Below are 14297 nucleotides of genomic sequence, written 5' to 3' on the forward strand. Positions count from 1 at the left end.
CGGCGGTCGCAGGCCGCTCCGTCTGCCGGTTAGCCCCGACGCGAGCGGGGCGGGGGGGAGGGGGGGGGGGGGGGGGTCACGTATCTCAACCTGTAGAGGCTGCAATGAAAAGGAACTAAAGTGAGAATAGCTGTGTTTGCATTACAAAATGTGTGGAAAACCTTGTCAGTATTCTTGCTAATATATAAAAAAAAAAAACAATTTTGCAATTGCAGTCTTTCTATGAAGTAAGTAGCGTAATTAGAATTACATGTAAGTTTGTACTCACGATAAGTCATTAAAAAACATGCAGTGCCTTCATCGTTCAACTATGTCCTGTTTTCTTCTTCGTGGTTTACGCCAGTGGTAGAATCCAGTTGTTGATCATGTGACTTCTGTTATGTAAAGAAAAGTGTTTCCACTGCAGTTTTGGGAAATAAACCAATTTTAATATGGCAAAAAAAAAAAAGCACCTCATCTTCACGCAAAACTTTTTTTAGCAAAAAAGATAATTTTTTTCGAAATTGCTGTTTTTCCATTAAGCAAATTTATTATCTAAATGTTAAATTGCGTGTCTATATCATGAACTGGAGACTAAAATTCTTTCTCTCTCTCTTGAAGTAGAGAACAGTCAACGGAAAGAGAGGACAAAAGAGTTCGCCGCTTCCATCTTCAACAGCCGGACTGAACCGCCCCAGCTCCCCGACCCCCCACTGACCCGCACGTCCGCCGTCCTCATGGAGCGCGTCCAGCACATGACCAAGTCGGCCATCCGTCGAGCATCTCAGATCGAGGTGAACCCCCAGGCCAAGAGGAACCTGCAGGAGCTGTTTGTCAACTTCACACTCATCCTCATCTGCCTGCTGCTCATCTACATCATCGTCCTGCTGAGCAGCTGAGAGCAGAAAGGGACACATGCAGAGCCTGGCAGAGCTCAACCGCTGAAAAAAAAAACAAAAAACGGGGGATTTCAGAGAAATATCAGATTTTTTAAAAAAAAAAATAAGTCATTATATCTCTGCTTCTCTTATTACGTTTTATCATCTTTGATCCTGTTTGCGTGTATGCACCAAAATTTTCTGACCACACTGTGTAGAAGCGACATTAAACACGATGCACATGAAGTGGGAAGCATTCATGCATCTCTGAGGTTTGCTTCCTGTTGCATGAACATTTTTCTCTCCGTCTGCTCTGACTGAGAGATAATCTTCACAGATTTTCAACCCTCAAGATGTCCTCTACTGCATTTACTAAAAAACTATTGTAAAAAGGATTAGGAATTAATCCCCCCTCCCCCATGACAGTACCTCTTGAGGAAATCTTCATCTACAGTCTCTGGCATTTTAATTAAAAAAGTCCTAATACAGCTGTGTCCAAAATTTACACAAGCTACATATAAAATGAAGAAGGTCCAAAGCACGGCTAAAGCGGTGAAAGGTTGAGGATTCTCAAAATAGAAAAAGAAGAAAACAGCAGCTGAAGCTAATTTTTTTCCCAGTCTGATGGAAACTAAAGAAAATCTCAGTTCTTGTCACATAAAACAAACAGTCATGTGGATAACAAGAAAAGATTTACCAAACATTTGGTAATGTAATAAGGACACTGAGAAATGATGAGAAACCTGCTATAAATGATCAGTTTCATCCTAACAGTCATTTATCTCACTGTTTGACAAAATCTGTTGCAGAGACTGACTTGTAAAATGTAAACATCCACAAGTGCTTGCTGCCAGAATAAAACATCATTGGGGGGAAATAAATAATGAACTATTGCAGAAAAAAAAAAGTTGACTTTGGCGCCACCCAATGGCAGATACCTAAAAGTGGAGGGGCAGCAGTGAACAGCTGGTCGTAAATTTCCAATTTAAAACGATATTCCTGAAAAACACATCTTTTTAAGAAATTGCATGAAAAACAAAAAGTGTTTGAAATCTGTGTGAGATTCGCTGAGGTACCATCCAGCGACACACTGAGGCAACAAGATGTGATGTAAATTGAAGTTTTATTCCTCAAGAGAAAAAAAAAAAGATGTCACATTAGCTAAGAGGATTTACAATATTTGCTTGTCAGCTTACAACACAAACATTTAAGACGAAGGATGTTTTTGTTTTCTTTAATTTCTGTAAGAAAGATGTGTCGAGCACAGAATAAACACTATTACATATCTGCATAAATCTCTGATTTGTATTCAGTTTTCAATTCAATTTTCAGCTGGAAGCTCGGAGGTGATTGGTGGGTTTCGATTTTACTAGTTCTGACGTGTGATTGGTTGACAGCAGGACTTCCTGGGGAAAGCTGCATTTACCCGATTCTGTATAAGAACAGGAAAAGGAAAGGAGCAGCTCATGCTTATTACTAGGTATGGCAGCAGACCTGTGATGCTGTGGGCTGATTTCTGTCCCAAAAGGCTCTGGGCATAAATGCAAGCACATTTTCAATACGAATTCAGGGTCTTCTGCCCTTAAATGCGACAACACTACGGACAAAGCTACGCCACAAGTTGTTTTAAAGGGAAAAACGTAAAGCTAATAGGCGCCATCTAGTGGCAAAACATTAAATTGGAGGATGTTGTAGTTATAATTTCTACAGGAAGGAGTCGTAGCTGAAAATGACAGTCCAAACTAGTTCATTTCTCACAATCAGTGTTTTATTGTTCCATAACATACAACAGAAGTGATATAAATATAAATATTGTTATAACTGCAATGTGTTTACTTCAAAAAGGGCATGACAGATATGCAATTATGAGTTTCATGTTGACTTCGGACCACTTTCAGTTCAGTTAAACAATCGTATAAATTTCAGTTCTGTAAACTTTTGAAACAATACATAAATAACAGAGTAAAAAAATACAATAAAGTAAACAACATCTTAAAACATTAATGAATATAACAGTTTGAAAACGCGTTACAAACACCGCAAAGGTCCTTTAACCATTATTAATAGGAGCTTCAGGAAGAAAATTAAAAGCAAAAACTGTTGTGAGATAATATATTAAGCTAAAAAATTAAGGACTTCTGCACATTACAGTGCAGATATCTAAGATAAAATGCCCATATTTTATATAGTCATTAAATTAATCTAAACTTCACAGTGTGCATGGAGCAATGAACCAGCTGTGGTTCAGTGTATCTGGACCTCAATCCCATTAAGATCCTCTGAACTCCCCTTTATTCCTTCGTTTGTACATAGAAGTATTTACAATTTAACCAGTTTAGCACATTCAGCACAACTTCAGAGACTGGATGCATCATTCATGCCATACAGGACAGATTTCTGGGTCCTCTGAGATGTTTAAAGTGTTTCAGGAAGTGTTGAACTAGGCTCGGGAAAATTCAGACAGTATTTTTTATTGGTACCTCTAGTAAAGATGTGTAAACACTTTAAGACTTCAGAAAAGTAGAAAAACCACGAGCTGCACTTATTGAGTGGAGAAAATTCGAAACTTTTTAAATCGAAAATCTGTTTAAAGCTAAGAAACTAAGTCATGATTTGGGTTTTCAGCCCGAGTGCTTTGCTACTTTCAGATATTTGTAGTAATTATTAAGAATAGGCGCGTAAAAAAAAAAAAAACATGGAGGGTGCTAAATCGTTTAATGAAACATCAAATTATCGTCTAATCAGACTCTCAGCAGCTTTTCTGATTTAGTTGGGATTAGTTCAAACACTTCCTGCGGCTTCTACTTGCTCCGTAAAGGAAGACATCGGACTGACCTGAAACGTTTGCGCGTCAAGCTCTTTCCGAGGACAAACCGAGCCTCTTTTGGGTTGAAGATGAGCATGCAGCTTGGAAAAACTGTACAGATTTCTGTATGGAGTCCAGCAAGATGACTACGTAAACCTTTGAGTTGGAAGGAAAAAAAAAGAAAAGAAAGAAAAACGGGACGGTACACTGAGAAGATATGAGTATTTCAAGTGAATGAGAGCAGCATGAGTGTGTCTGTTTTCACATGCTCTGTGGTCTGTCCGCACGGCCAGAGACGTGCAGCAGAGGAGTTCGTGCTCGGACACCTAAAACGTTGACGCTTGTAAACCACCTTCGCACATGTACTGTATGTACACAGGCAAAGCACTGGGACAGCGAGCTGAAGTGAGGCTCTTACTTTGTTGTTTTGTTTGCTGGTGTAGTTTTTACTGCAGAGGCCAAAAAGCACAACCAGAACCAACGTGAATGATGAAGTCAGAAACGCACACATGAGGCATGGAGGCAGACGGATCGGAGTTTAAAAAGACCAGATCGATCACTGCATGGAAAATAGTTTGCCAGGCGCAGTAGAGTAATAGAAAACCAACAGGTGCAGTCATGAGGTGAGAGCAGCTGATTTTGTTCAATCATTTCTTTAAAAATCCTCACAAATGTTTAAGGATGAAGGCAACAAACGCTGTATGTGTTGAGTAAAATGGATGGTTCCAGACAAAAATGCTCAGAATGACATCCGAAACGCTTTCAAATGGACAAAAACCCAGAAAACTATTATTCCAAGCGATCAAGTGCCAAAGACAAAGTCAATAATCAGCTCTAGGATGATCAAAGAATCTACGGTTGAAATGACAGTTGACAAAAAAAAAAAAAAAAAAACCAAAAAAAATCATCTGAACTTTCGTGAGCAGATCAATAAAATCACTAGTATGGGGTGGTTGGTTGAATTCCTAGACTTTAATCCAACATGTGTTCATAAGTTTTAATCATTTCAATGTTCAAGAAGGAGACGGGTTCTGTGTCCCAGAGATCAATGTGTTTTGGGGTCGAATGTGTGAACAAAATTTTAAAACTCAACATTTCTGGCATTTAGTAAATCAAAACAAAATCCTAATTTACCTAAAAGAGCTAAAAGTTTTCTCTAATTTGATACAATATAAACAAAATAGGTGTACTTTTAAATAAAGTGAAAATAATAATCTGGTTTCAACAGACGCCTTACTGTTAAATTCACGGTCTTTTAATAATGATGAGGCACTGCTCCTCTTTGTGCTCACAATGTATGGAAGCCCAAAAGAAAAAAAAAAAAAAAAAAATCAGACTGGAAACGTGAAATGCTCATATCAGGACCGGATGTCTGTTATCTCAACCCATCAAGCAACTCGAATTGCGCCGTTTGATTCGCCGTCACACTTTAGCTCCCTGTCCCATTACTTTATTTAAATTTTTTGACAGAACTGGGGTATTTTTTTTTTCTTTTTTTTTTTTGCCAGTCAGAAAGAGAAGTACAGCGAGTACAAGTCTTCCTCTTTTGGGACATATTCTTTGACTTTTTCTGCCTCGATCCCTCTCGAGTCGGACGGTGTGGGAACGCCGGCTTCAGGAAGGCTGCGGGGAAATAAAGAGACATAACAGCACTTAAGAAGAAGAGGAGGGGAAGAAAAGACAGAGACGGCAGAAAGTAACGGTGATTGGCTTGTGTGTTGAAATTGCGGAACTGAACCGGTGACAGAATACAGTGATGTGGGAATCCACGGAGGGCTTAAGATGGATAAAAATGGCCCAAAAACAAATCCTCAGGCTTCACACCGACTCTTTGAGTCAGCTGCAGTCTATTCCCCCCCCACGGCAAAACCTTCCAGTGATTTCTAATCAGCAGTAGCAAGCAGCGCTCCTTCATCTGTTTGCTTTGTGTCCACTGAAGACAGAGGCAGCAGCTGCTGCTCGCCCCCCCCCCTCCCCCTCCTTCTGTTTCTTTCAAGTTTTCCCACTCCTAAGCTGCCGCAGTGCAGTTTTCTCCCTTTCAGGTCCCACTGAGACTGATTTGAACTTGCAAAGTTTTTGAGTTTCCCACCTATCTTCTCTTTTATTTATTTGCAACCAGCAGCAGATGGAGATGAAAGTTAAGGATGAGAGGCAAAACTGTCCGCGGTGTCGAAATGGGGAGGCTGGACGAGGGAAAAAAAGAAAAACGGGGTGTTCAGACACAGCGGATCAAAACAGGGGATTATGCATTCATTATTTTTGTGTATTGACCCTGATCTAATGAAGTCTGGCTGCAAAAGACTGCAGCATTGTGTGAAATGAGTCGATCGGAGCCGGGCTCCGTGATGGCTCCAGGCCCAAATTAAAATTCCAATTTCAATCCCGCCTGGCTCCTGTTTTAGTTTCGCTACACTCTTTAGCGCTCAGCGTGACCAGAAAGGACTACATACAGCTGGAACTTTGTCTTAAAACTTCACGAGCATGCTGACTGATGAGCATGCTGACTGAAAGTTGTAGATTGAACGATGCAATTGGTGCCGGTTGGGACTTTTTCCAGCGCTCAAACTTGCACAAAAAGTGGTCAGTGTGTTAACAGTGTTCATGTCTTCTGGGACTTCACTTTTTTCTTGTTAAAAACTAATCCTTAATAGGCTCAATATGATTTTATGTGACAGACCAACAGCGGAGGACAGACGGATGGAGGGAGGATGAATGAATGGATGGATGACAAACAGATAGTTGGGTTGACGAAAGGATGGATGGCTAGACTGTGCTATAATTTGTTGCATGGATAGATGGATGACGGATGGATGGTTGAATAATGGATGGATGGATTATTAATGGATGGATAGACGGATGGATGATAAATGGATGATGACTTTCACCTCACTGCTCCACTCTGTTGCTTTATCACATAAAACCTCAGAATAATCCATAAAAACTTCAGCTTACAATGGAAATAAACGAGAAAAGTCTCAGGAGGGATGAAGCCTCTGAAAAGCGACTGTAAAGTGTTCAGTAAACCTGTAAGCTGCTCAGTTTACAGTTTGGGCACTGAAGACAGAACTAAGCGAGACGAGTGATGTCGGCGATGCGGGTGGTGGAGGTGCGGCGGACGTGAACACATGATCTGTTTGCAGTGAAAAACCAAAGTGGAGAGTTGCAGCGGCGGCGGGAACTCACATCATTTCTCACCTCCCACAGCTCTGCAGGCCCTGATGCTGCGCGAGGGGATCCTGAGGAGCATGAGGAGGAGCGAGGCTCGGCATGGGATGGTGTGGGGGATGAGGAAGAGGGAGAGGATGCTGAGGTAGAGGAGAGGAAGAAGGAGGAGGAAGAGGGCTGAACAGTGGCAGGGCTTTCTTATGTCTCGGGAGGGACCTCTGGAGGGGGGAGTGAGGAAGCGCAAAGCGGCCTCCCGGCCCTACCTCCCCGTCCTCCCGCCCCCCCTCCTCCTGGCCTTCGTGGCTCATGGTGGGAGGGCTGACGAATCGGAGAGCTGAATGGCTAGGGAAGCTGGTGAGGCGCTGATCTGATTGGCTGCCTGTTTTTGACTACAGACACACAGAGAGGCAACACATGAATGCTGGCTGGCGAGCTGATTTTGGGTTAAACGCTGGTTTAATTGGACTTGACAGCAAACATTTCTGATGTAAACACAACCTCCGCACCTCGTGAGGTGAATCGTCTCAGTAAATGGAATATTTATCTGCTCTTCTAATGCTTTCTAGAGCCTCAGGCAAACTCACAGCTCTGTTCCTCTGTGCTTTTATCAGATTCTCTAATATTCTTGGGCGATAAAAAGGTTTGTGCAAAATTATGATCTTGTTCTTCCCCATCTCCACACAAAAGCACATGAAGACTTGTCACATGTGTAACAAGGAAGCAAAAACGCCACCAAACTGTGAATGAATGTCAAACTCTGGAGAAAAACAAAAGCAGAGTTAAATTGTCACAGAAAAAAAAATTGTCAAGCTAAAAAAAAGTAAATACAGTTGACTAATACAATAATTCAGCATCTAATGCCTTATTTATCGCAGGAAGACCATCTTAAATTCAGTTTCCCCTCATTTTCATGTCAAAATTCCATAACTTAAACTATTTTTTGTCTAAGTTTAAAGCTTGAACACAAAATATTTAAATACGAATCTGCAGCAGGTATTTCTACTGTGTCCAACCTGCACTTTTCAAGACAGCTTATGAACCCTAAAAACCGATAAAACTGGTTGCAAATGCTGCAAACTTTAGTCGTCACAATTCAGATTTGACAGAGCAGCTCTAGATTACTGACGCTGTCCAGTTTCACATTTGACCCTCATGTTCCCATGTCGATGAGGTCGGCGCCATGACAACTGTGATGATGCGGAGCCCAGCTGTTTCCAGTGCGAGCTGCAGCAGGAGGAGTTTGAGAGGATCCTCTTTCCCGCGGTTACCGTGGATTCCTCTGAGGTGACGCAAAAACCTCTCCAGCATCTGCTGCGTTTCAGCTTCGCTTCTCACAAAATGAATCCAGTTTCTCCTCATCTCATTAACTTTGTGTAATCGAAAGAGGCAGCGCAAGATTTTTTACCTCCTGCCATCTGTGATGAGCTCAACATTTATGGTAAGAAGCAGCATGAAGGGGGTGAATTAATCGTCTAATGCATCATAGCGGTATCGTGAGGAGGTGGGTCAGTTATGGATTTACATAAAGAATAATTTGCTGCATCAGTGAAACTTGATGTAAAATGTAATCCCACCAACACGTGGCTGTGCAGTTTGCAGATTTTTTTTTTTTTTTTTTTAAACCGCCGTCCCAATAGAAACAAATACGTGGTCGATTCTGGTTGCAACATCACAAAACGTGAAGAAAGGCGAAAACTGATTGAAATAGAGAGAAATAATAGAAATCCAAGCTTCATGAGCAACTCCTTCACTCCAAATTCAGCACAAAATACAAAAAAAAAAAAACATCTTTAACACCACTCACGCTGATAGCCTGTGGGTCAGGATAAAAGTGGATCAGAGGCAGGGAGTCGGCGTTACCAACGGCGATGTAGCCAGGGTGGCAAAGAGAAAACCTGACAAACACACCTAAAACTTAAACCTAGTTTTGATCTTTTGCTTGCTGGGCTTACATGCAGCACCTCCACTGCGCTTACTCTCAACTTTTCACCTTTGGAAAACCTCAAACAACTTACGAAGATGCTGCTTGATTGGCATAAATCGGGTTAAAATCATCTCTTGTTTCCTTGCTGCAGCAAAGAGGCTGCTACCTGCCACTGCACCGCTCTCACAGCTTCATCAGAGATTCTCTAATTTTCTATTACATTTCGGAGGTGTGGGGTGTAGTGGAGGAAAAGGAAGAATGCATGTTATTTAACGCCAGCAGCCCACAGGATGGGGAGGACAGAAAACGAGGAGATGATGAGCTGACGCTGTGACTCAAAATCAAGCTTTATTGTGTCTCGGCGGCATCGGCTGTGACAGCTGTGTGCAAACACATGAGAGGGTGACGAGCAGCTCTGTAAGCCGATATCAGACCTCACCACAGACTTGATGGGAGGATGCGAGCGGGCTTCGCAAAGGACTCGAAACAAAACGCTGTTGATTTGTGCTTGGCGGCGGAGACGACATGCGGCTATCAGAGGCACAAAAACAAGAAATGAGTGTTTCGCTTTTCTAGCAGAGCAGCAGACGAACGTTCGGGTCGTCTCCTGTTTTTGCGCCGATCGATTTCAATATAATGCAGAAGCTTAATCAATGGAGATGAACTATTATTCTGGCTCCTCTCGTTCCGTGCGGATCAATGGTGGGTAATTATGCTAAGATGCATAGTGACGGCCGAGGTTCTGCATGATGGAAGGGATCCTGGAAGGACCGCTAAGTAAACTAAGCACACAAAGCAGAGAAATGTCGATGTTTTCCCCTTTTTTAAGTTTCACGGTGAAAAGGTTTTATAGTGAGTGTTTTTTACTGTAAGATTTTCCCTTTAGCTGATTTGTATTTCACAAGATACAAGTCAGGTTTTTGTGGGAAACGTTTCGAGATCATTTATGATGGTTTCGTTTTCTGACGTCGCAGTGAGACAAAATGGTTTACTGACGTAATGAGACGGAATGCTGAGCTTGAATGTTGTGAAGAGAAAAGAAAGTGAAGCACACAAACTGCTTTCACAACATAATCTGTCATTAACACAACAAGGCCTGTTCCATCAGAGAGGAGGAGTAAAGTTGTGGTAAAATAGAATCAGCGCCTGTACAGAAATGCTCACTTTCCATAATGTCTCTTATGCAAAATCAGTATAACAATCCTCCACTTTCTTTTTTTTTCTTTTTTAGCAATTTCTATTTCCAAAGTGCGATTAATTTAAAATTTTCCTCGACTATCCTGACTTGGAAAACACCAATTTCCATATTTCATGGTGACCGTGGTTAATCTGATTTCCTACGAGGGGAACGTGAAGAGAGCGCTCACCTTGATCAGAGGATTGATGACGCCAACGTTGGCACTGGAATTGAAGACCTTGTTGAAGCCCGTCTCTCTGTTCACCAGCTCCAGCTGGTAGAACTTCTTGTCATCCTGAAGCAACAGGTTTGACGTTACAAAGTATCCAAACTCCATCAATTAGTCTTAACTCCTTCAAAAATTACTACTGTTACAGCCAATTAGAACACTTTTAAAACCCTCCGTATGGTGCCGGTTTGTTAGGTCTATTTGCTATAAAGAATATTTATACATACTTATCACAACTATCATGAGCAGCAAGTTTGAGCCCAACTGAAATAAAGCTAAAAAGATGACATTTAACTATAAATACATGCACAAAGGACTCAGTTTTCTTTGTCATTCAGACGTTTATCTTTTCATTTTTTATTTTTTTATTTTAGGAATATAGACTTTGCTTCTGTTTTATTCTGACTTGGAAAATGATTTCTAAAAAAACGGCATTCAGAACTTTTCCAGACTGCTACAATGTCCACTCACGACGAGTTTCTTGACCAGAGCTTCTCTCTCTGTCACCATCTCTCTGAGCTCTGCGATGAGATGCAGATCTTCCGGTCGGCTTTCTCTGTTTCTCAACTTCTCCTCCGTGCCCTCCAGCCTGCGCACAAAGGAAACACATTTAAATACAACAGACTTTGCCTCTAAATAAAAGCCAGCTCTGAACAGACAGGTAGCCGCCATGATGGAGGAGAGCTATTGCGACTTACAGGATTTGCAGAGCAGAAATCTTGTCTTTGAGCACCTCCTGGGCCTTGTTGAAGTCAGCCAGCATAATCTGCGCCTCTCTGTGATGAACCACTTTCAGCTCATCCAGATCCCTCTCGTGCCTCTTTGTGAGGTCCTGTTCATGCGCTCTGTGTGGCGGAGGCGGACATGGTTCAGCGTTAGCCCCAGAGATAAGGCGCAGATTTGCTCGAGCAAAGTTTACACTTCATAATAGGGACTTATCCACCGTTATGATATTATAGTCGATCTAATTTAACTAAACTCCAGCTGGGGAACAATTACCACGTTTTATTTAATCTCGCTGGGCAACAGCAGATGTGCAGCTGCAAAGCGAATTTGGCTGGAAGGTAAAGAAGCTGGAGCAAATTTAGTCCCCCTGAGCTTAAAAGAAGTGGTAACCATGGTTACTGTGTCAGGGTATTAATTTGTCTGTCTGCAATTTAAGCAAAAGAAATGGTGTAGTCACATATGGCAGAAGAGGCAGAATTACTGAAGGCAGGTTAATAACACAGACTGCTGAGCATTGCTTGACCATTAGTGTCTGAAAAGTCTTTAAATAATTTGTGCTTTCAGAGCAGCAGCCAGCTGCACAACATGCGCTGATAAAAAAAAATTATTAAAAGAGTATTTATGATATCAAACAAGCACCATTTAGTGCTTAAAGATGGATAACGACTGTAATATATATATTTATCTCTTGCTTCTCATACTCGATTTAACTTGTGCAGTTTTAATGTCAGCCTGCAGCTTTGCACACACACACACACACACACACACACACACACATATATATATATATATATATTTATTTATTTTTTATTTTTTTAAGGATTTCATCAATCGTTGAGTCTGTGTGTTGAAAATCTGGAGATATTCTGTTCATCCTTGGTCCTCAGCCAAACATGAGGATTTTTGTCATGTCGAGCCATGGTAAGAATAAAAAGAAAATATTACAAGGACGTCTAAACTTTGTTTTATGACGGAGCAGATTTTCTTTAATTGAAGACAGGTGGGTACAAAGAAAGACTCAAAACTGGGATTTAATTTTATGTTGCTTCAATAAGCGCCAAGTAGAAAATGTCGATTTTTTCCCTCTGATTTGCTTGTTTTTCACAGCACTTTGTGTGGGATTAAAGCCAGAACAAGTTTTGAAATTATTCCCAGTTTTTCCACACAAAAACTTTTCATTTTAATGAGGGTATGTCTGGGTTTTATATGCTTTCTGTGCAAACAGAAGGAACATGTTTTGAAGTTGAAGCTTCATAAAAAAGAAAAAAAAAAAGAGGAGACCCAGCGTTTATTTACTTCTTTTCCTGCTGTAATTAAGACCTGCAGTTTCAAAGCATCTCTGGATGCTGTGTTCTTCAGATAATTACTCCCCTATGATTTGTGTTCGGATTACTGTTTTACAAACTGGGTCAGTTAGTGCCGAGTCACTCCTCAGCTGGAGCGATGATGCACTTTTTAACCAAACATCTGACGGCGACCTGCAGGAGTTTCTACCTGATCTGATGGTTGGCTTCGCTGCGAACTCGCAGCACCTCTTTGCCCTTTATCTCCAGCTCTCTGGTCAGAGTGTCGATGGTCTCGTTAAGAGAGTGGATTTCGTGGTCCAGATCGGTGATGCGGTTGCTACGGGAACACAGCTCGCCCTGCAGGTCGGAGATGCGAACCAGGAGTTCTTGCTCCTGAAAAAGCAAAACGAGCAGATGGATCCTGTCAGACGACCGCTTCCGGACAAACCCGGGGGCGTCTGAACGGAAACGGTTCGCGGTTACCTGCTGGTGGCTGTGCTCCATCGCCTTCTCCAGTTCCCTCTTGGCTGTGCTGTTTTCCTTGAGGTGGATCTGCTTCAGGTGCTCGATGGCCGTGGCATGCAGGTGGTTCAGTTCTGCTCGGAGAGACGCTGCCAGACAGACGTCAACAGAGATTAAGTCGAGGATCAAATGATGCGTTAAAAGATCGAACCACAACTTGTAGAAGAAATCAACACCTAAAACAACAAAAAATTTAACTCTGCTCCCTGTTGATTAAATAATCTACAAGACAGACCATTCTGCTTCTGAGCTGCAGAATTTATAAAAAACAGTCTTTTATCAGAACTGAAGCTGATTAAAGACTCCTACATACAGAACATAGTGATTTCCACACCTTCCATCCCAACACACATGCACTATTCCAATCAGGAGAGTAATGAAAGAAAAGCAAGTTACTAAAATGTTTATATATGTGTTTAACTTTTCCACTGTGCCTCAGTCTGGCTGTGCTCCCCTTCAGCTGTAGTTGAGGAAATGGAAAATAAAGTGGATTCTTTGATAATATCTGAGCACGCAGCAGGTGAAAACTTCAAACAGATCACAGGCGATTTAATCCGAGCACACACAGAAACAGCCTGAGTCAAAGTGGAAACCTTTCAGTGGATTAAAACAGTCCTGGATATAAACGCTACCATCGTGGTGAGAGAAAAAAAAAAAAACTAATCAAAGCCAAAAGTGAAGTTTTAAAAGGGAAGTGCTCTTATTTATTTTTTTTTACCCAGCTTCGCTTTCCCCTCGTCCTCCAGCTCGAATCTGAGCGTCTGCAGCTCCTGCTCTGACTGCTGCCTGAGGATTTCCAGGGTCCTCCTGTGGGCCTCCTTCAGAGCGTGGACCTCCTCCCTCTGCTCCTGCTTCAGACGCTCCTCCAGGGCCTGCAGAGGGCGGAGAAGAAACGCCAAGGTCGAAAATCAAAGCTTCGACTCCTCTTTGTAACTGTGACTCACAGAGACGAAGCCGCAGCTCAAATAAGATCAATTTCATAAGCTCATTTACATAAATGAGCATCTGCTTTTCCACAGTCTCTACAAGGGCGAACTAAACTATAAAACAGACATCTGGCACATCCTTATCTGCTGAGTTTTTTATTTTTTATTTTATTCTCCAGAAGTACCCAGTCACTGCTAATGTTCAGTTTACTGGCAGATTTTTGTTTAAAATCTCCTTACATGTTCGCTCTGACCTTGTTTCCAGGATTCTTGGAAGACGAGCAGGCCCACAGCATCACACATCCTTCACTGTACTCCATGTCACATTTATACTTTAGGGAAAATATTTTTTAAAAAATACCTCAGTAACATTCATTTTTAGGATTTGGGCAACAACAAATACCCAACTGGTGATTCTCCATCGAGGGTTGCCAAACGCAACATGAATATTTGTCTTCATTTCATTAAAAAACACTAAAACACGGGGAGGCTTCTCCCTTAATCAGCCTGTAGTTGTTTGCACAGCATCTCTTACTGAAGCTGTTTCCCATAGCTGCTCCACTCGAGCACAATCATGACACTTTAACACTAAACTGGGAAAAAAAAAAAAAAAAAAAAAAAAATTAAAAAAGCAAAAGCGACTTTTACCCCCCCCAGACAAAAGGGTTTAAATTTCCTT

At 41.6% G+C, this 14297-nt stretch overlaps 2 protein-coding genes across 5 annotated transcripts in view; one reads left to right on the forward strand and one right to left on the reverse strand.

Moving 5' to 3' along the window:
* pln2 (phospholamban 2) overlaps window positions 1–1842 on the forward strand; it is a 13592-nt gene extending 11750 nt beyond the window's left edge. Inside the window, exon 2 of the mRNA XM_015036464.1 lies at window positions 604–1842. Within this exon, the coding sequence (XP_014891950.1) occupies window positions 717–878 (162 nt within the window). The 5' untranslated portion in view covers window positions 604–716 and the 3' untranslated portion in view covers window positions 879–1842. The remainder of the gene's footprint in view (window positions 1–603) is intronic.
* Window positions 1843–4950: 3108 nt separating this feature from the next.
* The window catches only part of fam184aa (family with sequence similarity 184 member Aa), a 41194-nt gene continuing 31847 nt past the window's right edge, over window positions 4951–14297 (reverse strand). For 2 of the 4 annotated variants that reach the window (XM_015036462.1, XM_015036460.1), the window contains 8 exons: window positions 13411–13564; window positions 12654–12781; window positions 12379–12563; window positions 10857–11003; window positions 10630–10747; window positions 10120–10224; window positions 6859–7217; window positions 4951–5286 (listed from right to left, as the gene is read on the reverse strand). In XM_015036462.1, coding sequence (XP_014891948.1) covers window positions 5172–5286; window positions 6859–7217; window positions 10120–10224; window positions 10630–10747; window positions 10857–11003; window positions 12379–12563; window positions 12654–12781; window positions 13411–13564 — 1311 coding nt within the window. In that variant the 3' untranslated portion in view covers window positions 4951–5171. Of the gene's footprint in view, window positions 5287–6846; window positions 7218–10119; window positions 10225–10629; window positions 10748–10856; window positions 11004–12378; window positions 12564–12653; window positions 12782–13410; window positions 13565–14297 lie in introns of all 4 variants that reach the window. The other 2 variants (XM_015036461.1, XM_015036463.1) reach the window with 2 other exon arrangements.

Source organism: Poecilia latipinna, unplaced genomic scaffold (assembly GCF_001443285.1).
Source record: "Poecilia latipinna isolate Pla-1442-1.1 unplaced genomic scaffold, P_latipinna-1.0 Scaffold369, whole genome shotgun sequence".
NCBI lineage: Eukaryota > Metazoa > Chordata > Actinopteri > Cyprinodontiformes > Poeciliidae > Poecilia > Poecilia latipinna.